Consider the following 23,308-nt stretch of genomic DNA (forward strand, 5'->3'; position numbering starts at 1 on the left):
TATTTGAGCATAGTTGACACACAATGTTACATGAGTTTTAGGTATACAACATAGTGATTTGACAAGTTTATATTTTGTGCTGTGCTCACCACAAGTGTAGCTGTCATCTGTCCCTGTACATTGCTATGAAAATATCATTGATTTTATTCCTTATAGCTGTGTCTTTTCTTCCCATGACTTATTCATTCTGTAACTGGAAGCCTGTATCTCCCACTCCCCTTCATCCATCTTGCCTAACTCCCCGCCGTCCCTCCACAGTTCCTTTGGGTTTATATGTAGGAGTGGAATTGCTGGATTATATTGTAATTCTTGTTTTTTTTATTGTGGCAAAACATAACATTAAATTTATCTCTTAAAAAAAGATTTTATTTATTTATTCACGAGGGACAGAGAGAAAGGCAGAGACACAGGCAGAGGGAGAAGCAGGCTCCCCATGGGGAGCCCGATGTGGGACCCTATCCCAGACCTCCAGGATCACCACCTGAGCCAAAGGCAGACAGACGCTCAACCACTGAGCCACCCAGGTGCCCCTAAATTCATCTTTTTAACTGCTTTTAAGTGTGCAGTTCAGTGGCCTGCATTTAGATTGGTATGCAGCCATCATCCGTCTCTAGAACTTTTTCATCTTCTTGATAGAACACTCCAGTGAAATGTTGTAATGTGTGATATATCTTGGAAGTAGAGAAGTTATAACTGAGAGAAAGTTTATACAGTTTGGCACTAGGAATTCTAACTGGACTCTGCCAGTTCATATCTTTTCTGTGAAGGAATGCCTGAGAGCACTCAAAGGTTCATAGTAACATGTGGAATACTGAAATTTATATGTTGAGTGTCTGATCACATGCCAACAGGTAGGGAAAAATTGTCCTATAAAGTCTTCATTGGAAAAAACAAGACAAAACAAAACAAATCTTTCACAGAAAATTTGCATTTCTCAAGTTCTTACTGTTGGCAAATCTAATTTGGGAGGACAAGAAAAAAGTGTTATTTGTTGTTTGGGATCTGGAGTGCTGGTATAAATTGGTAGGAATGATGCAAGTTTGTCATAGCTCCGAGACAGATCCTGACAGGCCAGGGGCATAGGGGGCTATACTGTCCCTACTTCTTGTGCAGAGTGCCTTCGAGAACCAGCCTGTAACACAGGTCTAAAATTATGGGCCCTAATAATGCTTGCATTTCTGACAATTTTGGCCACAGATGTGTTTGCTGTGACTGCTCCAACACCAACTCTTGGCACTTCTCAAAACTATGCATGTTAGGATATATTTAAAAAATGAACCTTAAATGAAGAGGAGGTGAGTCTTCATGAGAATGGACCCTGTGACACAGCCAAAACTTTATCCTATAACTCTTCCTTCCCCTTTTTTCCTCCACAAAAGGAACCAGCTGCCATTTTACAGAGTTAAGGAGCATGAGGGAAATTTCCCTTTTAGAAATTCCTAGCTAATATAGAAGACTCATATAAGTTGAGTATGAGTTGGGATGAGTATGCTAATCCCTACCTGCACTCAAACCATAAAAATCCATTGGTCAGAGTGGTGGTCATGAAGGTCACATGGTTAATCCAGTTTGGGCTCTAGTACATTGCATTGTATGATTTCTTTTTTTTTTTTTTTTAAAGATTATTTATTTATTCATGAGAGATACAGAGAGAGGCAGAGACACAGGCAAGGGGAGAAGCAGGCTCCAAACAAGGAGCCCAATGTGGGACTCGATCCCCGGTCTCCAGGACAACACCCTAGGCTGAAGGCGGCGCTAAACCGCTGAGCCACCAGGGCTGCCCGCATTGTATGATTTCTGAATGCGTAGCTGGAATAGACATTCCTGGCAACTGGAAGAATATGCATATTGGCTCCTGATCTATGGAGTGAAACATAATAGTAGAAAGTTCTAATGAAAATTCTGTAATTGCCTTTTCTTACCACAACAATAAACCAAAAACTTTCCTGGAGGGATTGCAGAGATTGGAGCCACCATCTGAGTTGAAAAATGCAAATAAGATTCCTAATCAGTTCCCCATTTAACCTGCTATTTAAGCTTGTAAAGGAAGATGGCTCTTGTGTGTTATTGTAAACTTAATCAGATAGTGACTAAATTACAGCTGTCTTAGATGTGTCTTCTTTATTTTTGTTTTTATTTTTTTTTATGTTGCCTCTTTAATGGAGCAAGCATATCCATATGCAGCTCTAGCTTTTGCAGTTGTTGATCTGGCAAGTCATTTTTTCTCTGTAACACCTGACAAGTAGCCACACAAACATTGCTTTCAGTCTTTCCTCAGGGCTGTAATCTAGGTTACTGAGGATCCATTACAGTTAAGGTATTATATTGATTTGACTTGGTGGTCTAGAAGTGTCAAGAACCCTAGATATAGTATAAAACCCATACATACCAGTGGATGGAAGATATTCTTCAAGAAAATTTTGGTCTAAAAAAAAAAAAAAAAAAAGAAAAGAAAATTTTGGTCTTATCACTTTGGTGAAGTTGCCAGTCCAGTATTAAGGAGCATATCAGGATATCCTTTCTAATATAAGAGGCAAATTGCTGCAAACTGCACTATTAGCTGCTAAGAAATAAAACACTTGGGACTTTTTGGATTTTATAGGCAAGATATATCACAATTATATATGCTCTTTCCCATAAACAAATTTTGAGTAGGTTCCAAAGCATGAAAATATTCTACAGTAGGCCTAGGCTGCAGGGCAATTTTCTTTGCCATGTGGGTCATGTAACCCAGGACAGCCAATGTTGTTAATATCAGTGACATGTGGAGATACTATATGGATCCTTTCAAATGCTGATAGTAGAATCCCAGTGCAAAACTAGTATTTTAGAGCAAAATTATACTCTCTTCTGTCAACAAATATTTTCCTTTTGAGAAATAGCTCCTGTTTGCTTTTGAATTGTGACTGAAACTAAATGCCTGACCATGGGATATCAACCAAGATATGTGCTTTGAACAGGTGACCAATATATGGTATTTCCACAGTCAGAATCAATAGATTCAGGAATCAAGATGTTGACAAAGAATTCTTCCTTGCTTCTTTCCTGTTCTGGTGTTTGCTGGCAATCTTTGGCGTTCTTGTCTTAGAGGGCATCAGTCCAATCTTGGCCTTATCACATGGCCTTCTCTTTGTGTCTGTCCATCCAAATCTCCTTCTCTCTTCTAATGACATCAGTCACTGGATTTAGGGCCCATTCTCTTCCTGTATGACCTAATCTTTTTTTTCTTTTTTTTTGTATGACCTAATCTTAACTTGATTATATCTACAAAGACTCTTTTTCAAGAGGTCAAATTCACACGGGTCAGGAGTTAGGACTTCAGCATATCCTTTGAGAACATAATCCAATATGGAAAACTTGTTATGTATAAAATCCATTTTGTGTATGTGTATAATGTTATGTATAAAATGTATAATGTTACGTATAAAATCACTCCTCCTTTCCCTTTCTCCTACTATTTTGTGTACTGAGTGTTGGTGATTGTTTAATTTTTCTCTTTTTTCCTGGTCTAGCAAAACATCTGTCAATTTGCTGGTGGTTGTTAACTTGAATATAGGTTATAGGGCATCTAGGAGGGATTATGGCTGAACCAGAAGTGGAATATATATATTCCAGATATATTCCTGGATATATATATATATTCCAGATATATTCCCAGATATATATATATCTGGAATATATATATTCCAGATCTGGAATAATATATTCCAGATATATATATATCTGGAATATATATATTCCAGATCTGGAATAATATATTCCAGATATGTATATGGTAATGAATAGGACCTTGTGACTTTTCTTTGGGGGGGGGAGAGAAGGTGAAGTCATCTTCATTTTAAGTGGCATAGTTGCATTCTCCTATGCAGATGTATGAGTTCTTTGTTATATGAAGTTTAAGTGTGGCAGAACAGTGAGAACGGTACTGAGTATCTAAAAAGGTAGAATATTCCTGTTACTTGTAGGAAACTAGTGAGAGATCAGCTGATAAGAGGAGAAGCCGGTTTTTTGTTTCCTGATTCTCTTGGAGCTTCCTGCAGCCTCTTGGAATTGCCTTGCCCGAGTAGGAACCCAAAAGCTGCAGTAGAGCATGCCCTGCACTCATGGAGCTCTGACTTTGGCAATAGTCATGACAGTGGTAGGCGACACTGGGTAGCTAGTCTCCTGCAGCTTCAGTGTGAGGGTCAGCTCTTGGCTTATTGTAACGTAGCGGAAGTTCTAACATCAGCAGCTCAAGGACACAGTAATTATGGGTCCTAGGTAGCATCATTTCCTCTTTTTCTCCTTTTGCCGTCAGTGGGTGGTGGTGGGGGGTGGAGAGGAAAGTCGTGTTTTCACGTAGTTATTAATCTGTCTTTGCTTCTTCAGCCTTTCTGACACTTTTGCAAATATTTTGGCGTATTAAATTCCCTTTGTTTAAATATATGGAGTGATTTATGTTTTCCTAAGTGGATACTGATACACTTTTCTTCTTGGGTGCACACAGCTAGGCTACATTTTTGCTCCCCTTCAATTAGACGTGGCTGAGTTCTAGATGATGGGATGTAACAGAATAATATATGCCAGTTTGGGGCTAACACTTTTGGGAAGTGAACTACGCTCTTCCCTGCTTCCTTCAGCTACACATGGATAACTGTAGGGGCATCATGGAACAAGAGCATGAGTCTCTGAATTACTATGTGGAGGAAAGTGTTAAACTACTACATGAATGGAAAATAAAACTTAATTGTATTAGAGTCTTTATAAGTTTTTGGTCTATTTGTTATAGCAGATAGTGTTACTGTAAACTAATATATTCTCCAAATATTACACATTTTTATAGATTGTAAAGTATCCAGAAATTCATTCCTAGTAGTAAGAATAGTAAGTGAATAACAAAACTACTTTATTTCTGGGGCAAGGACATATTTATTTTATCTCACTTATGACTAGGATAAAAAACTTACTAGTTTTCAATGACCCAAAATGTTTCTGAACAAATGGGTAAACAAACATATGTACAAAATAACTGGATTCTACACATGATAAATACGTACATGACCCAGTGGTTTTCAAAGTGGTTTTCATAGCGTTCTATTGGAAGAAGATGTCATCTTGGCCTTGTGCTTATTTTGGAGAATACCAATGTAAACATCTGGGGATACAGAAGATGATCTATTGGAGTAAGGAAAGAAAGTATGTAAATTTTTCCATATATTTTGTATCTTCTGCTCTCTTACAGGCATACCTTGTTTTATTGCACTTTGCTTTATTATGCCTCATACGTTGCCTTTTCTTTTTTTTTAAATAAACTGAAGGTCTGTGGCAACACCTGTGCTAGGCAGGTCCATCAGTACCCTTTTCCCAACATCATTTGCTCACTTCATGTCTTTATGTCACAATTTGGTATCTCTCACAATATTTCAAATTTTTAAAAATTATTTTGTTATGGTGATCTGTGATCAGTGACCTCTGATGTTACCACACAGACCATACTCACATAGATGGTGAACTTAATTGATAAATGTTGTGTGTGGTTCGACCAGCTGTTTCTTCATTTCTCTCCTTCTAGTAGATGCCTCCCTATTCCTTGAGACACAACAATATTGAAAGTAGACCCATTAATAACTACAATGACCTCTAAGTGTTCAAGTGAAAGGAAGAGTCACATCTCTCACTTTAAATCAAAAGCTAGAAATGATTTACCTTAGTGAAAAGGCATGTTGAAAGCTGAGATAGGTTGAAAGCTAGGTTTTTTCCACCAGTTAGCCAAGTTGTGAATGCAAAGGAAAAGTTCTTGAAGTAAATTTAAAGGTGCTAAATCAGCGAAAACACAAATGATAAGAAAATGAAACAGCTTTATTGCTGATATGGAGAAAGTCTGAGTTGTCTGGATAGAAGATAAAACCAGCACAACATCCCCTTAAGCTGAAGCCTAATCAAGAGCAAAACCATGACTCTTTACAATACCATGAAGGCTGAGAGAGGTGAGGAAGCTTCAGGAGAAACGTCTGAAGCTAGCAAAAATAGGTTCACGAGGTTTAAGGATAGAAGCTATCTCCATGACATCAAAGTGCAAGGTGAAGCAGCAAGTGATCCAGAAAATTTTGGTAAGATCATTAATGAAGATGGCTATACCAGATTTTCAGTATAGACTAAATAGCCTTCTATTGGAAGAAGATGCCATCTTGGCCTTTCAGAGCTAGAGAGGAGAAATCAATGCCTGGTTTTAAAGCTCCAGAGGACAGGCTGGCTCTCTTGTTAGGCGCTACTGCAGCTGGTGACTTTAAGTTGAAACCACTGCTCCTTTGCCATCTGAAAATCCTAGGGCCGTTAAGAATTATGCTCAATCTACTCTGCCTGTGCTCTATAAATGGAACAACAAAGCCCGGATGACAGCACATCTGTTTACAATATGGTTGACTGAATATTTTAAGGCTACTGTGAAGAACTATTGCCCAGAAAAAAAAAAAATCCTCTCAAAATATTACTGCTCATTGAGAGGTCTGACTCTAATTCTTTTTTTTTTTTGACTGACTCTAATTTTGAAAGAACTTCCACTGTGGGTAAATTCTATCAAACAGTATTGCATGCTACAGAGCAACTTTTCGTGAAAAAGAGTCAACAGAGCAGAAAAATTCATTGTTGTCTTGAGACATTGCCACAGCCAACTGAACCTTTAGCAGCCACCACCCTGATCAATCAGCAGCTATCAATGTGGAGGCAAGACCTTCCATCAGCAATATTACAACTCCCTGAAAGTTCAGATGATGGTTAGCATTTTTCTTTTTAGCAATTAGGTACTTTTATTTTTATTTTTTAAAAAATATTTTATTTATTTATTCATGAGAGATACAGAGAGAGAAAGGCAGGGACACAGGCAGAGGGAGAAGCAGGCTCCATGCAGGGAGCCTGATGTGGGACTTGATCCCGGGTCTCCAGGATCACGCCCTGGGCCAAAGACCGGCGCTAAACCGCTGAGCCACCCAGGGATCCCCCACAATCAGGTACTTTTAAAATTAAGGTATGTATATACTTTTTAGATGTCATGCTATCACACATATAATAGCCTACAGTATAGTGTAAACATAACTTTTATATGCACGGGGAAGCCAAAAAATTCATTTGATTCACTTTATTGCAATACTTGCTTAATTTGGTAGTCTGGAACCCAACCTGCAATATCCCTGAGGTATGCCTGTAATTTTGATTTTTGAGCATATTTTATTATACCTATAACATGGTAGTACACATATAATTCATGCACAAATAAGTACATATATTGGAAGTACATGTTCAAAAATTTTGTACTGAAAGGATGTATAGTCAAAACCATTTAGAGACCATTGACAAAATGTATTGAGTAGTCTTGAAATAGTATTAGCAACATGATAGTGTTAAGTCACAGGATATTTAATAAGGGAATGGATAGATGAGAGTGCTTAATACAAAGAAATACATACACTACTACATAGATTATAGTCTAAACTGTATGTCTTAACTTCCTTGTAATCCTGGACAAATTACTACTTAGTCAATCCTGACCTCATTTTCTTATCAAATATGAGGACTGGGCTAATTTGAGGTTTCATATTTATGCTCACTTATACTCCAGAGGTTTTGATGAGTTTCTATACAGCTCCTGCAAAGGTAAGAGATAGGAAAGACTATAGGCAGGCTCTAGCCTTTCTATATTGCCTCACTACCTAGCTTCCTTTATTGATCAAATGTACAGGGTAAGAACAGAGGGTCTGTGGGGTGGCTAAGGAGAAAAGAAAACCACCAGGCTAGATCATTTCTTAAGATCTCTTTTCATTTTAAGGGCACATAAAATTCAAAGCTGTTATAACTAATCTTTGTTATCAAAAACAAAAGCCTTTTGGGCAGCCCCGGTGGCACAGCGGTTTAGCGCCGCCTTCGGCCCAGGGTGTGACCCTGGAGACCTGGGATGGAGTCCCACGTCGGGCTCCCTGCATGGAGCCTGCTTCTCTCTCGGCCCCCACCCCCCTCTATCATGAATAAATAAATAAAATCTTTAAAAAATATTTTGAAACATCAGAAATTTGGCTGGCCTATTTTGAACAAATAGTTTAAATCTTGATTGGTCTCTCAAATTAGCTCTATTTGGTCTTTGGGATTCTATATTGGTATCTTCCCTCAGTTTTATTTATATGAAAAATTAAGCATATTTTATTTATTTTACTACATAATAATTAGTTGGTCACATTTTACACCCCCTTTCTTTCCACTTGATTATTGTCTTTCCATTTGGCTATTTGATTCTGTTGGAGTATTCCTGCTACTGTGACTCTCAGGAAGAGCAATTGTTTATGCTAAGAATGCCTCCATGCCAGCTGAAAAACAATGGTTTTTAAATCCTACACACCATAATATCTTTTATTTAAAGATTTTATTTATTTATTCATGAGAGACACAGAGAGAGAGAGAGAGAGAGAGAGAGAGGCAGAGACACAGGCAGAGGGAGAAGCAGGCTCCATGCAGGGAGCCCGACCTAGGACTCGATCCGGGGTCTCCAGGGTCACGCCCTAGGCCGAAGGCGACGCTAAACCGCTGAGCCACCACGGCTGCCCCACGATGTCATTTAAACAACAGCAGGCAGAAACCACTCTTACCAGTCCTCTTATGTTCCTTTCAGGATTGTCTTTAGCGTATAAGGGCTGAATCACGTCGAGGGTGGAGGTGGTTATCAGTGGGCAAGATACATGTAAACTCTCTCAGAAGCTTGTAGTGTTTGGAGCCTACTTAGCACCCTGACCCCGCAGGAAGTCAGACCCACCGTTCAAACGACTTTGCACTTTGCTCACACTCGGTACCATTCTAATCAGCTTAAAAATACGTCCCTCATCGCCCACTCGGGTTTGATATGCTCGCAACTTACACACACACAAATGCACGTCGCCCTTACTCTGCGCCGTAATCTGTCCTACTTCCGATCCCGTTAACAAAGAAGACTGAAAGAACACGGAACGCCCGATCCACGCCGTGCGCCTAGGCCCGCTGGAACTTGGAGTCTGACCTCACCCCAGCCACCGGGTGGGTCTCCGCGCCGGCGACGTACCGCAACCTCGGTTACACTTCCTCCAGCCCCACCCCCGGGCCAGTGGACGCGCTCCGGCCCCGCCCCTTTCCTCCCAGCCAATGGGGCGCGCCGCACCACCGCGTCCGGCCACGGCCCCGGCGAGCTGCCCCTCCCGCCCCTCCGGCTCCCGCCCGCCGTCGCCGCCCCCTCCCGCCGCGCTTTCCGGACGCGGCGCATGCGCACTCCCGTCGGGCCCTGGGGAGACGCTTAGGGATCGATTTTCTCCTCCTTTCTTTCTCCAGTCGCGCGACTCTCTAAAGTCCCTTCCGCTCTACTGTCGCTGAGGCCCCCTCTCCTAGTCTGAGAAGGTGCCGCTCCAGCCTTGGGTGCGTCGGTATCCGGATGTGGAGCCGCTCTCGCCCGGCGGGGACTCTGTGGCGAGGCGGAGCGCGGCGGCGTGCGCGGGGGCAGAGAGAAAGGGGCCCGTGGGCCCGGGCGCTCGCCGGACGCCGGGAGGTACCACCGCTGCCCGCGGGGGAGGACGCGGCGGCGCCGGCGCTCGGGCGCCCACCCCGGAGCGAGGGGCTCGGGGAGAAAAGAGGCAGGCAGTTCAGCTTGCTCCCCGCCGGCCTCGCCGTTCCCCCCGGGCTAGCCTCCCCCGGCCCCCTGCGCTCCCCGCGCTCCCGGCCGGGGGAGAGCGTGGTTTCCTGGCGGCCGTCGCTGTAGCCCGGCCGGGGAGCCCGGAGGAAGCGGGGCAGTCCCCGCCCACGGCCCCCTCCCCTCTGCCCGCCCGCCGCCGCCGCCGCCGCCGCCGCCGCCGCCTCGGAGCCGCTGCGGTCAGGCCTCCAGTCCGAGCGGGGGGCGCGGCGGCGGCGGCGGCGGCTCGAGAGCGTCTGCGGGCTTGCCGGGGACCGCGCCGCCGCCCCCGTGAACTATTCCCACGTACCCCGGGGCTCGCTGCCGCTCCCGCCGGCGCCGAGAGGCCGGCCCGGGCCCAACTCCCTCACGGGGCCCCCGGCGGCGGCGGCGGCGGCGGCGGCGGCGGAGCCCACCGCCCGGGCCCCAATGAGTAACTCCCGGAACAACCGGGTGATGGTGGAAGGGGTCGGGGCCCGGGTAGTGCGCGGCCCGGACTGGAAGTGGGGGAAGCAGGACGGCGGCGAAGGCCATGTGGGCACGGTGCGGAGCTTCGAGAGCCCCGAGGAGGTGGTGGTGGTGTGGGACAACGGCACGGCCGCCAACTACCGCTGCTCCGGGGCCTACGACCTGCGCATCCTGGACAGCGCGCCCACGGGTAAGTCTTGGTCCCCTGACCCCCCCCCCCCGGGCGGCGCGCTTGTGGAGGAGGGGCGAGGCCGGCTGGGCGTCGGGCAGCCTGCGGGGAGCCCGCAGTAGAGCGGGAGACAGCCTCAGGGATGTTAGGTCCAGTACCTGGTGGATGAAAACTTGGAGAACAGACCCCGCCACCCCCACGGGAAATGGTGGCAGCACCGTCACCAGGATGCTTTGAAGCCTGGAAGGCACAAAGCGCCGGGAAGACAACAGACTGGTCCCCTCCTCCTCCTCTAGGGACAGGGTCTGGAGAGGCCTGGCTAATAAGCCATTGAAATTAATCAGCCACCGAGTGATCGCTGTCTGGAGAGAGGCTTGCCGAGCCATATGGTGTGTAGTTGACGGGTTACGATTGCCGAGGGGCCTCTTGTAGCTCGGATTCGCTGAGATACCATTTGTGTGAGTGTGTGGAAGGGTATGCGTTACCTCCTGTAACGCAGAACGACTCGGGGTTCGGGAGCTGAATGTTAATTGGGACCTTGTGGAATGATTTTTCGTCTACATTGTTTCATTACCCATAGAAGGAAAAACACTCTAAGGTGTTGAGCCATTTCCTTGTGTTAAATGCTTTTTCCAAGTGGAGTAGACACCTGCCTTTTTTTTTTTTTTTTGGTCGCTAATAGCCCATCTCGTATGTAAAGTCATATCAGAGACTTCGCCGTTCATGCACAATGAGTCAAGGTCCTCGATTCACAAAATTTCAGGGATCTGACTCTAAAATTTTTATGCAATGTGGTAAACGGAAGAAGGTTTGTGCTCATAAAATAAAGATCTAACTTTATTTTATTGGATTATTTTAATCAAAACATTTTAACAGATTTGTCCTCGATACTCTAGTAGAAAGTAGTTAAAACATAAAATTTGTTACTTTTCTGAATGCATAAATGAGCTACTTTTAAAAAACTGAGGTATCATTGACATATATTAGTCTTCTGTGTACAAGATAAAGATTTGTTTGTATATATTGCAAAATTATCACAGTAAGTCTAGTTAGTATCCACCATCATACATAGTTAATAAAATTTTTTTCCCTTTGTGAAGAGAACTTTTAAGATTTACTATTTTAACAACTTTCAAATATGTGATAGTGTTATTAATTGTAGTCACCATGCTGTACATTACATCCCATGACTTTATTTTATAACTGGAATTTTGTACCTTTTGACATCCTTCACCCATTTCACCTACTCCCACCTCTGACAACCACCAATCTGCTATTTGTACCTATGAACTTTTTTTTTCAGATTCCATGTATATTTGAGATTATATGGTATATCTCTTTGTTTTATTTCACTTGGCACAGTGTTCTCTAGATCCGTCCATGTTGTTGCAAATGGCAGGTTTTAATTCTTTTTTATAGCTAAGTAATATTCCATTATATATATATGTGCCATATTTTCCTTATTCATTCATTGTTGTTGGACTTTTAGATTGTTTCCTTGTCTTGGCTATTGTAAATAATGCTGCAGTGAACATGAGGATAGATTAATCTTTTTGGGTTACTGTTTTCTTTTGGTAGATACCCAAAAGTATTGCTGGATCATCTGGGAGTTCTATTTTTCTTTCTTTCTTTCTTTTTTCTTTTTTCTTTTTTTTTTAAGATTTTATTTATTCATTCATGAGACACACACACACACAAAGAGAGAGAGAGAGAGAGAGGGAGGCAGAGACACAGGCAGAGGGAGAAGCAGGCTCCATGCAGGGAGCCCGACGTGGGACTTGATCCCAGGTCTCCAGGATCAGGCCCTGGGCTGAAGGTGGCACTAAACCGCCGAGCCACCAGGCTGCCCCGGAGTTCTGTTTTTTAATCTTTTGAGGAACCTCCATACTGCTTTCCATATTGGTTTATACTAATTTATGTTCCCACCAACAGTAAACAAACATCCTTGGTTTTGTCCACATCCTTGCCAATCCTTGTTATTTCTTGTCTTTTTGATAGTAGCCATTCTAGCAAGTGTGAGGTGATATCTCACTATGATTTTGATTTGTGTTTTTATGATGATTAGTAATGTTGAGCATTTTTTCACGTGTCTGTTGACCATCCATATGTATTTTTTGAAAAAATATTCAGATCCTCTGTCCATTTTTAAATCAGATTTTTTTTTTGCTGTTGAATTATATGAGTTTTTATGTATTTTAGATATTACTCCCTTCTATGTATTATTTGCAAGTATTTTTTCTCATTCAGTAAGTTGCTCTTTCATTTTGTTGATGCTTTCCTTTGCTGTGTAGTGGTTTTTTAGTTTGATGAAGTCCCACTTGTTTATTTTCATTTTTTGGTGCTTTTGCTTTTGGCATCAAGTCCAAAAAAATCATTGCCACAATCATTGTTAAAGAGCTTACTGCCTCTGTTTTCTTCTAGGAGTTTTATGGTTTCAGATCCTAACTTTAAAGTCTTTAATACATTTTGAGTTAATTCATAAATAAGCTACTTCTAAGGCTTTATCGTTGAGTTTGACAAAGCCTAATGAATCTGAAATGGGTTCATATTTATTATTAGCAGCAACAAAAAGGAAACACAAGCCAGCTCAGTTTTTTTGAACAGATAATTCATAAAATTGTGTTTCCTAGCTGGCTATTTAAATATTTGAAAAAGATGTATATGCGTGTCCCAAAGAAAAGATTCAATGGTACAAAAAAGGGACAGCCATTGTTATCAGTTTCTTGTGTGTTCTTACATAATACTCTATTTATTGCAGGCATGTTTATTAATATACTGTTTATCTTTTTTTTTTTTTTTTTGTTAATCTATCTTTTTAAAGTACAAATGGTCATAAGCTATGTTCTCTTTTGCACTTTGGTTTCTTTCACTTAATAGTGTATATCATCAGTTATTCCATGTTAGCACATGTAGGTCTACCTTATTCTTTCATTACTGCATAATATTCCAGTGACTGGATGTCATAATATACTTAACCAGTGCTTTCTTAAAAAAAAAAAAAAAAAAAAAAAAAAAAAAAAAAAAAACCAGTGCTTTCTTGATGGGCATTTATATTGTTTCAGGTCTTATTTACAATGATGCAATGAATAAATTCTGTGCATATGTGCTGAGTACTTCTGATGTGGAATTGCTATATCAAGGGATACACATATTTAACATTTTGATAGATATTGACTAATTAATGTCCAAAGACATTTTACTAGTTTACACTCAGACATGTTATACTATACTGTATGAGGCATATACCTGTTTCTGCACACTCTTAAAATTTTATCTTTGCTACCTCAGGCTAAAGTTTGACCACAATTCCATAATTTGGAGTCATTTTGGTATCAGTAATTGCAGGTTTATGGGGAAATTTAAATATCTTTCTAGGGTAAAGTGTAACAAATCCTATACTACAGCAATTTTTGAAGGGTTATTAATGTTGTCTGTATGCTTTGTAGTATGAAGTACGTCTGTCATGAATAGTTTCATTATCTTATATAAAAGATGTTTTTAGAAGTAATTGTTTTAAAATCTCAGTTTAATTTACAAGATAATTTTACTCATTTATTTAAAAAATATTTAGTTATTAATGAGAGACACAGAGACATAGGCAGAAGGAGAGGCAGGCTTCCCACAGGGAGATGCGGAACTTGATCCCAGGACCCCAGGATTACGACCTGAGCCAAAGGCAAACTCTAAACCACTGAGCCACCCAGGTGTCCCAATTTTACACATTTAATTTGCTGTGTGTAACAATTCATCTTGTTCATCTGATTCTTTTAGCAGACATTTTTAAAAAAAAATATTTATTTATTTATTTATTCAGAGAGAGCGAAAGAGAGGCAGAGACACAAGCAGGCTCCATGCAGGGAAGCCTGACGTGAGACTCGATCCCAGATCTCCAGGATCACACCCCGGGCTGCAGGCGGCGCTAAACCGCTGCGCCACTGGGGCTGCCCCTTAGCAGACATTTTAAAAGCATTTCTAGATGCAGGGTAGCTAGCCTTATGCAGTGCTGTTGAAATGTATTTTAATTCCTAGGATTTAATTTCTTCAGTATTTTTTTTTTTTCCCCTTAAAGGATTGAATAAATCACAAGCTCTTAGATCTGGCTTTACCCCAGGACTATCCTACTACTTTCAATTTTCTTTTCTCCTTTTTCTTCAAGATATTTGATAATTGATGTTTATTGGTACCTTATTACATTCTCAAGATTTATTAAATATTATGTATAGTTCTGATTTTTACATAGTTAAAATAATAAATTTAACCTTTTTGAAGTAATTTCAGGTTTACAAAAATTATAAACAGAAAAATAACATTGGTTATTAACGAATCTACAGACCTTATTCAGATTTCACCAGTTGTCCCACTAATGTCCTTTTACGGGTGCAGGATCCAATCTAAAATCTCAATTACTTTGAGATGCTACAGTGCAGCATGACTAGAACTTTGAGCTGCATGTGAGGCTGTCAGATTCTCTAGCTCCAGTTGGTCAGTCTTTACTCTTGTGGCATTATTTTTTTACTTTATCAGGGTTCTTAATCTTTTAGATTTTCTTTGTTCCAAGCAGCAGCTCAAAGTTCTAGTCATGCTGCACTGTTGAAGTCAAGCTCTGCCCTTGGGAGAGTATATGACATTGTCATATCTATTTAACTATCAGATCTTACCCAGTATTTCAAATTACTGAAAACTTACCTCTTTTGTAAAGCTTCTTTTGTTTTTGAGAAGAATTAGCCTATTAATATTTGCTTTTAAGTATATGGTTAGGGGCAGCATAAGTAATTACATTACCAGGTGTAGGCAAAAATTTTGTTAGAAATTAGAAGCCAGGGGATCCCTGGGTGGCTCAGTGGTTGAGCACCTGCCTTCGGCCCGGGGTGTGATCCGGGGTCCCGGGATCGGGTCCCGAGTCTGGCTCCCAGCGTGGGGCCTGCTTCTCCCTCTGCCTGTGTCTCTCATGAATAAATAAGTAAAATCTTAAAATGAGATATTTAATGTATGAGATAAATGGATTAAATAATTGTATATATTTATTTATTTTTATTTTTAAAATATTTTATTTTTTTAGTATTTTTAAAAGATTTTATTTATTCATGATATATATACATATATATACATATATATATACATATATATACATATATATATAGAGAGAGGGGGGGGGGCAGAGACACAGGTAGAGGGAGAAGCAGGCTCCATGCAGGGAGCCTGATGGGACTTGATCCCGGGTCTCCAGGATCATGCCCTGGGCAGAAGCTGGCGCTAAACGCTGAACCACCCGGCCTGCCCTGGGTTAAATAATTTTAAATACAAATTTCCTTCTAGCTTTGAAAATTTGACTTGATGTTAAGAGTAAAGAGCTAATAACTATTCATAGAACTAATTCAGAGCTAACCTGGAGATACAAATTTAAAAATGATAACTTTCACCCTGGTCAGATTGACAAAAATTGAAAGTCTAGAAATAGGATGTATTGATAAAGAATATGGGAAATCAGAACTCTCAGGTTATTAGTGGGTTAGTAAATTGATAAAACCAATTTAAGAAGCAATTTGCCAATCTTGTAGCTTCACAATGCACATATTCTGCAAATAAGGAAATCTTCTAAGTGTATGTCTAGGAGATCCTCAGGCACAAATCCGTAAAAAGGTATATAAAAAGAAATTAATTGGCAGTATTGTTTATAAAAGCAATAATTTGATAACTACTAAAAGATTATATGTAGAATAATTTGTCATGTTACATGAGTCTCATACAATAAAATATTAGCAGTTAAAGTGAAAGAATTAGTGTATATTTACCAAATATATGTGAAGCAAAAAAGTAAGTTTTAAAAAGATACTGTAGATAATACTATGCTTTTTATGCAAATTTTATGAAAAATTATGAAAAATATACGTAGAAAAAGGATAAACACCTAGACAGAAAGGATCCAACCACCAGGGTGGTATTTTGGTATTTTGCTTCTCAGAATATTCTTTTTTTAAAAAATGAGAGCAATATGATTTTTTTCACTGTTTCTGAAAATCTTAGTTTAATATGTTAGTAAATCAAATAAATCTAGATTGACCTTGTTTCCATTCTTGATTTTGCTAGATGCTGTAGCTTTTAGGAGACCTCATGAAGATAGATAGTTGATCCACAGGAAAGAAGTGTATTTCGGAGTATATTATCCTGGTTATTAAGCTCTTATGTCTTGGCTTCTACTCTATGAGGCTGGAATAGGACTCTGCATTTTCTTTTTTGCCAGCTGGGTCTTTGTTGGTTCTGCCAGTAGGGGATGACTAGAAGGCTGAAGCGGGAGAAGAGACTTGTTTTTTTCTGTTTTGCTTGCTTGCTTTTGGTATCATCTCATCCATCAGGATTTCAGTGTCAGTATTTGATTCCAGTATAACCAGAAATATCCTTAGTGTGTCCCCACTCACTGACACCAGCACCAACCAGTCACAACCCCTCCATTCATTAAGTTCTGGATCCTAGCCCTATGGGATCCCTTTTTTAAGCCTCTTACATTTTAGTAATCCCATTTTTTTTTGTTTCCCATTTTTTTTCATTGTTTCCCTTTTTCTAGAAGTGGTGATTTTTTTTTTTTTTTAAAGATTTTATTTATTCACGAGAGACAACAGACAGGCAGAGACACAGGCCCAGGGAGAAGCAGGCTCCCTGATGTGGAACTCCATCCTGGGTCTCCAGGATCATGCCCTGGGCTGAAGGTGGCGCTAAACCGCTGAGCCACCAGAGCTGCCCTAAAAGTGGTGAATTGGTGTGGTTTCTATCTCCTGATTGGACCCTAACACTGGTCCAAATTTTAGTTCTATTTTTCTATTCCATTACCAGTTATGTATAAAGTTTTTATTGAAATTTAGCAAGTAATTTTCCATCTTTTCTGATGTTAATCATTTCTTATGTATGAATGTTTTACTTAATATATTTTAAATCAATGAATTCTGAATTTTCTGAACTTAAAATGAGGTAAAATATTACTTTGTTTTAAGGATGTGAATATGAAAATTTATTGGTGATACACATAATTTAATATTAAAGACTATATATAATGATAGAAACATCTCCAAACATCAATTTACATCTTGTTTACTCTAGTTTCATTTGGACAGCACTTATTTTCTTACATCATCTCTACCTGGGACACATTAAATGGGTATAATTAAAAAATCTTACAGAAAGCTTACCGCCAACACCTTTTCATTCCAGAAAATGTGTGCAATTTGAAATATTTATTTTGCATTTATTTTGTAAGTGAAAAATATGGGACTCATTAATTTTGCCTCTTAAGCACTTTGTCTCAAGATAATCAACGTGTGTCATTAGCATACCTTCCACAAATCCAATTAATTAGGCACAAAAAAGCTGCAGCATGTCTTAATGTGCCAGAGGTGAGCAACAATGGTTACTCTCAGTCTCTCACTCACCTTCAGTACACCTGTGTTCCCTGTGTGATGTGTGAATTTTTGTATAGGCCCTCTGAGGGTGCTAGTGTCAGCTGATTCATTTACAGTTAGTAAAAATCTCACTCCTAGATTTTTAGGAAAAAAACAAAAGTTTTTGTGAAAGTCTACAACCCCTTTTTTAGAATGCTTGGGAGTCGAGTTTATACTTTTGGATTTTAGAACTATAATATATGTTTGTGACACAGTACGAAACACCCACTTTGAAGTCCACATCTGGACCATGTAATCAAATAAATTAATATTTCTGCAGGGAAGCATGTGAATAATTACACTAAGGGGATGATAAAGACCACCTACTGTATATAGCCTTTTGTTTTTTCAGATCAAGGTTTATCACTAAGTGAGTTTGCTGCTAACTTTCAAAACAGAGTTTGTAATTATAGGTAAGACATTGTGGACTTCCATTTTCTCTTGCATTTCAAAGGATCATGTTCTGTATCTCCTGAGTTGTATACCTCACTTGGGGAAACCATTGCTCTAAGTCACCTAGCAGGAACTTAGGCATTTTAAGTACTTATAGGAAAATGGCTTTTTAAAAAAGAATATTCCTCATTTTTTTTTTAAAGATTTTATTTATTCATAGAGACACACACAGAGAGAGAGAGAGAGAGAGAGAAAGAGAGAGAGAGGCAGAGACACAGGCAGAGGGAGAAGCAGGCTCCATGTGGGGAGCCCGATGTGGGACTTGATCCAGGGTCTCCAGGATCACACTCGGGGCTGCAGGCAGCGCTAAACTGCTTCCCCACCGGGGCTGCCCTATTCCTCATCTTCTTAAACTCATTTATTTTCTTATGTCCCTATATCATTCAGCTTGCCTCTTTTACCATCATGTCTGGATTACAGTGATAGAACATCTCCATTGGACCTAGGAACATAGCAACAATTTTCATTTTTTTTTAATTGAAATAAAATTGACATACAATGTTATATTAGCTTTAGGTGTACAACAGTGATTGAGCAGTTCTGTCATTACTCAGTATTCACTATACTGAACGTAGTTATCTGTCACCGAGGTTATTACTATATTATTGACTATATTCCCTACATTGTACTTTTCATCTCTGTAAGTTATTTATTTTGTCACTGGTGGTTTGTACCTCTTAAACCCCTTCACCTATTTTTTGCCTGTCCCCCTACACCTTTCCCTTTTGGCAACCACTAGTTTGTTCTGTATGAGTTTCTTTCCCTTTTTGTTGTTGGTTTTTTCATTTTTTTTAAGGTTCATGTATAAGTGAAATCAAATATTTGTCTTTTTCTGTATGAGCTGTTTTACTTAGCATAATACCCTTTAGATCTACTCATGTTGTTGTGAAGGGCAAGACTTCATTCTTTCTTGTGTCTGAGTAATTAATTCTCCATTGTGTGTGTGTGTGTGTGTGTGTGTGTGTGTGTGTGTGTGTGTATGCATGCACACATCATTATTCATTCGTCTGTTAATAGACATGCAAGTTACATCTTTATTTTGGCTATTGTAAATAATGCTGCAGTAAACATAGTGGTGCACATATCTTTTTGAATTAGTGTTTTCATTTTCTTTAGGTAATACCCAGCAGTGGAATTACTGGATCATATGGTAGTTCTATTTTTGATTTTTTTGAGGAACCTCCATAGTGTTTTCCATACTGGTTCCACCAGCTTACATTCCCACCAACAGTGCATGAGAATTCCCTTTTCCTCACATCCTTGCCAATATTTGTTATTTTCTTTTTGATACCAGCCATTCTTACTGGTGTGAGGTGATATCTTGCTGTTGTTTTGACTTGCATTTCTAGATGATTAGTGATGCTGAGCATCTTTTCATATGTCTATTAGCCATCTGTACTTTTGAAAAATGTCTATTCAGGTATTCTGCCTATTTAATTGGTTTGTTTTACTGTTTAATTGTATGTGTTATTTATATATTTTGGATATTAACCTTTTATCAGCTATATCATTTGCAAATATCTTCTCCCATTCAGTAGGTTGCCTTCTTGTTATGTTGATGGTTTCCTTTGCTGTAAAAGCCTTTTAGTATGATGTAGACCCAATAGTTTTTTTTTTTTTTTTGCTTATGTTTCCTTTGCTTGAGGGAGGAGACATCCAAAAAAATGTTACTAAAGCTCGTGTCCAAGGGATCACTGCCTAAGTTTTTTTTCCCATAAGTTCTGTGATTTAGATGTTTAATCCAGTTTGAGTTTATTTTCATGTATGGTGTCCAGTTTCATTCTTTTGCATGTAGCTGTCTAGTTTTCTAGTTTTCCCAACACCCATTGATGGAAGAGACTCCATTGTATATTCTTGCCTCTTTTGTTGTAAATTAATTGACCGTATAGGCGGGGGTTTATTTCTGGACTCTCTATTCTGTTCCATTGATCAGTGTCTATTTTCGTGCCGGCACTGTAGTGTTTTGATTACTATTACTTTGTAGTATCACTTGAAATCTGAGATTGTGATATCTTCAGCTTTGTTTCTTCTTTCTGAAGATTACTTTGGCTATTTGGGATCTTTCATGATTCCATATGGTTTTAGGATTATTTTACCTCTGTGAAAAATGCTGTTGGTATTTTGATAAGGATTGCATTAAGTCTGTGGATTATTTTAGGTATTACGAACATTTCAACAATATTAATTCTTCCAGGCTATGGGCACAATGTCTTTCTGTTTATTTCTGTTGTCTTCAGTTTCTTTCATCAATATTTTACAATTTTCTGTGTTCAAGTCTCAAGTCTTTCACCCCGGTTGAATTTTATTTGCAGGTTTTTATTCCTTGTGATACATTTGTAAAAGGGATTGTTTTCTTAATTTCTCTTTCTGCTACTTCATTATTAGTGCTATTAGTGCAACAGATTTCTGTATATTAATTTTGCATCCTGTAACTGCTGGATCCATTTATTAGTCCTAATAGTTTTTTGGTGGCATTGTAAGGGTTTTCTGTGTATGGTAGGTAATCTGCAAATAATGATGAATTCCTTATCAATTTGGATGCCTTTTCTTTCGTTTTTCTTTGCTGTGGTTAGGATTTTCAGTACTATCTTGAATAAAAGTGGCAAGGTGGACATTTTTGTCTTGTTTTTGATCTTAGAGTATTGAGTATGATGTTAGTTATGGGTTTATCATATATGACCTTAATTGTGTTGAGGTGTATTCCCTCTAAGTTCACTTTGTTGACAGTTTTTGTTAATTTTAACAGTTTTTGTTAATTTTAACAGTTTTTATCTGTGTAAACAGATTCTTGTGAAATAGTCTAGTACTTATGTTTAAAACTGTTTTGAAGGGAAAATGGGTTCTGAATTCTGTATAACTGGCTTGTACATGCCAGTTATGTACATGAATTGATAGAATACAACTAAGATAAGGTGGGATTTAACTTAGTGGAGGAGGTAAGGGAACATAGCAGATAGTCCAGACATTCGTTTATCATTTTGGAATACTTTTTTTTTTTTTTTTTTTAAAGCACATTTACCTTTGTAGGTAATTGCATTGGTAAGAATTGGTTTATATTCTGTAAGCACATTCATGATAGGGGTATTTGGTTTTCTCCTGGGGTAGATTTATCTTCTTGATGATAATTTTGTTCCTAAAAAGGCAAGAAATGAGATGGAAACTTTTGTACTAAAAAAAAGTTATTTGATTTTTAAGAGTTTTGCAGGGCTAATGATAATTATAACAGCTTGACTACTAGGATAGGACTCCATAACTTACAGTATTTTGAATCTAAAAGGTTGAATGGGGAACATGATGCCCTAGATATGTAATTATTCTTTATTTTTAAAAGATTTTATTTAGTTACTCATGAGAGAGGCAGAAACATAGGCTGAGGGAGAAGCAGGCTCCCCGTGGGGAGCCCCATGCAGGACGGGATCACACCCTGAGCTGAAGGCAGACACTCAACTGCCACACAGGTGTCCCTGTAACTATTTTTTTTTTAAAAGATTTTATTTATTTATTCATGATAGAGAGAGAGAGAGAGAGAGGCAGAGACACAGGCAGGGGGAGAAGCAGGCTCCATGCACCCGGAGCCCGATGTGTTATTCGATCCCGGGTCTCCAGGATCGCACCCTGGGCCAAAGTCAGGCGCCAAACCGCTGAGCCACCCAGGGATCCTCCTGTAACTATTCTTTAAATAAGATCAATTGGAGAAAAAAACTCTGTTGGAGCGAAGACCTTAATAAGAAGGTCAAACTTTGTAATCAGACCCACCTAGGTTTGAATTTGAGCCTGTCACTTACAAATGTGTGACTTCAGATAGGTTACTTACCTGAGTCTCAATATCTTCATCTATACATGGGGATCATAATGCCTACCTTTTAGTATTGTTGGGAAAGTTAAGTAAGATGTGTGTGAAGCACATTAGCTTGATGTGATAATGAATAGTGGCCAGTATAATTAATAATAACAATCTTATTTTCATTAATTTAGTATTTCTCAAGAGAAAGGAATGTGGGATATACCAACCAGCTGGCAGGTCACAAAGGCCTTACCCTCATTAGGAATTTTAATTATTGTTGAGACAGTTTCTAAACCAGGAAGTAGTTTGAAGGTTCAGGGAGAGTAAGATTCATACTATTGTCGGTTAAATCTCTTTAATCTCTATAATACTTTTTGTTACATTGATTTGGGGTTAAAGTTGAATGAATCCTTAAATCAGAGATAGGATTTCTTGTTTGGTTGAGTGACATCAATACTTATGCCACAATAAGTAATTAATTATGTTTAAATACAGGCTAATGACTTGTAAATTATTATTTTTAACAGTAGGTGAAATCTTTCAATTCGGGCACAAATTTAGAAGATTAACTAGGTGCCGTATTAGTCTATTAGGATTTTTTAAATTTTAAAAATGTTTTAGAATTTATCGCTTAATAGGTAAGATATCCAAGTAGATTAATGAGTGGTAAATACTTGTGAACCCATCTAAAAACAAAGTGCCCTATGTACTTCTACCCAATTTTATTACTTTCCCTCCTCTTTTAAGGTAACCATTATGCAGAAATTTGTTACCACTTTTGGGTTTTTTAACATTTATGCTATGTTTTTATGTACCTGTAAACTATATATAGTACTTAATTTGCAACATTTTGTATTCTTGTATAGTTTTTAAAAATTCAGCATTATGGTTGAAGGATTCATTTCTGTTGAATTGTGTGACTATTGAACATTAATTTTTAGGTATTCCATTCTATACCTAATATATGTTTCCATTCTTTTGTTAATGAACAATTATTTTGTTTACTTTTTTCTTTTGCTATTACACAAAGTGATAATTTAGGTGTTTTTGTTCCATGTTGAAGTGCTTTTTGTAGAGTGTACTGCTTGTAGTGAGAATTTTAGTTCTCTCTTTCAATCATCTTTTCTAACTAGAAATTTAACATTTTACTTAAATAAATCCGTGCTTTGTGATTCTGAGCTGTTTTCCTTGGCTCTCTTAAGAACTGTGGTCATTGATCTTGACCAGCATGATTTATTGTTCTCATAACATTTTCCAACAAAAAGACCTAAGCTATGTAAATTATCTAAGTTTTTGAATTTAGATGAGACGCCATTAAAATGTAGAGCAGATGGTCATTTGAGTATTGG

At 39.0% G+C, this 23,308-nt stretch overlaps 1 protein-coding gene and 1 long non-coding RNA gene across 2 annotated transcripts in view; one reads left to right on the forward strand and one right to left on the reverse strand.

Annotated features, from left to right (window-relative positions):
* Positions 1–448: 448 nt before the first annotated feature.
* LOC121492885 lies at positions 449–9,518 on the reverse strand. The gene is made up of 4 exons (XR_005988334.1): positions 8,879–9,518; positions 5,037–5,154; positions 2,390–2,425; positions 449–1,860 (listed from the first exon to the last, which is right to left on the reverse strand). It is a non-coding gene; the product is annotated as an uncharacterized LOC121492885 (long non-coding RNA).
* A 425-nt stretch (positions 9,519–9,943) lies between these two features.
* Positions 9,944–23,308, forward strand: part of MIB1 (MIB E3 ubiquitin protein ligase 1) — a 136,244-nt gene continuing 122,879 nt past the window's right edge. The window contains exon 1 of the mRNA XM_041757927.1: positions 9,944–10,313. Coding sequence (XP_041613861.1) covers positions 10,085–10,313 — 229 coding nt within the window. The 5' untranslated portion in view covers positions 9,944–10,084. The remainder of the gene's footprint in view (positions 10,314–23,308) is intronic.

This window comes from Vulpes lagopus, chromosome 1, assembly GCF_018345385.1.
Source record: "Vulpes lagopus strain Blue_001 chromosome 1, ASM1834538v1, whole genome shotgun sequence".
NCBI classification, from domain to species: domain Eukaryota; kingdom Metazoa; phylum Chordata; class Mammalia; order Carnivora; family Canidae; genus Vulpes; species Vulpes lagopus.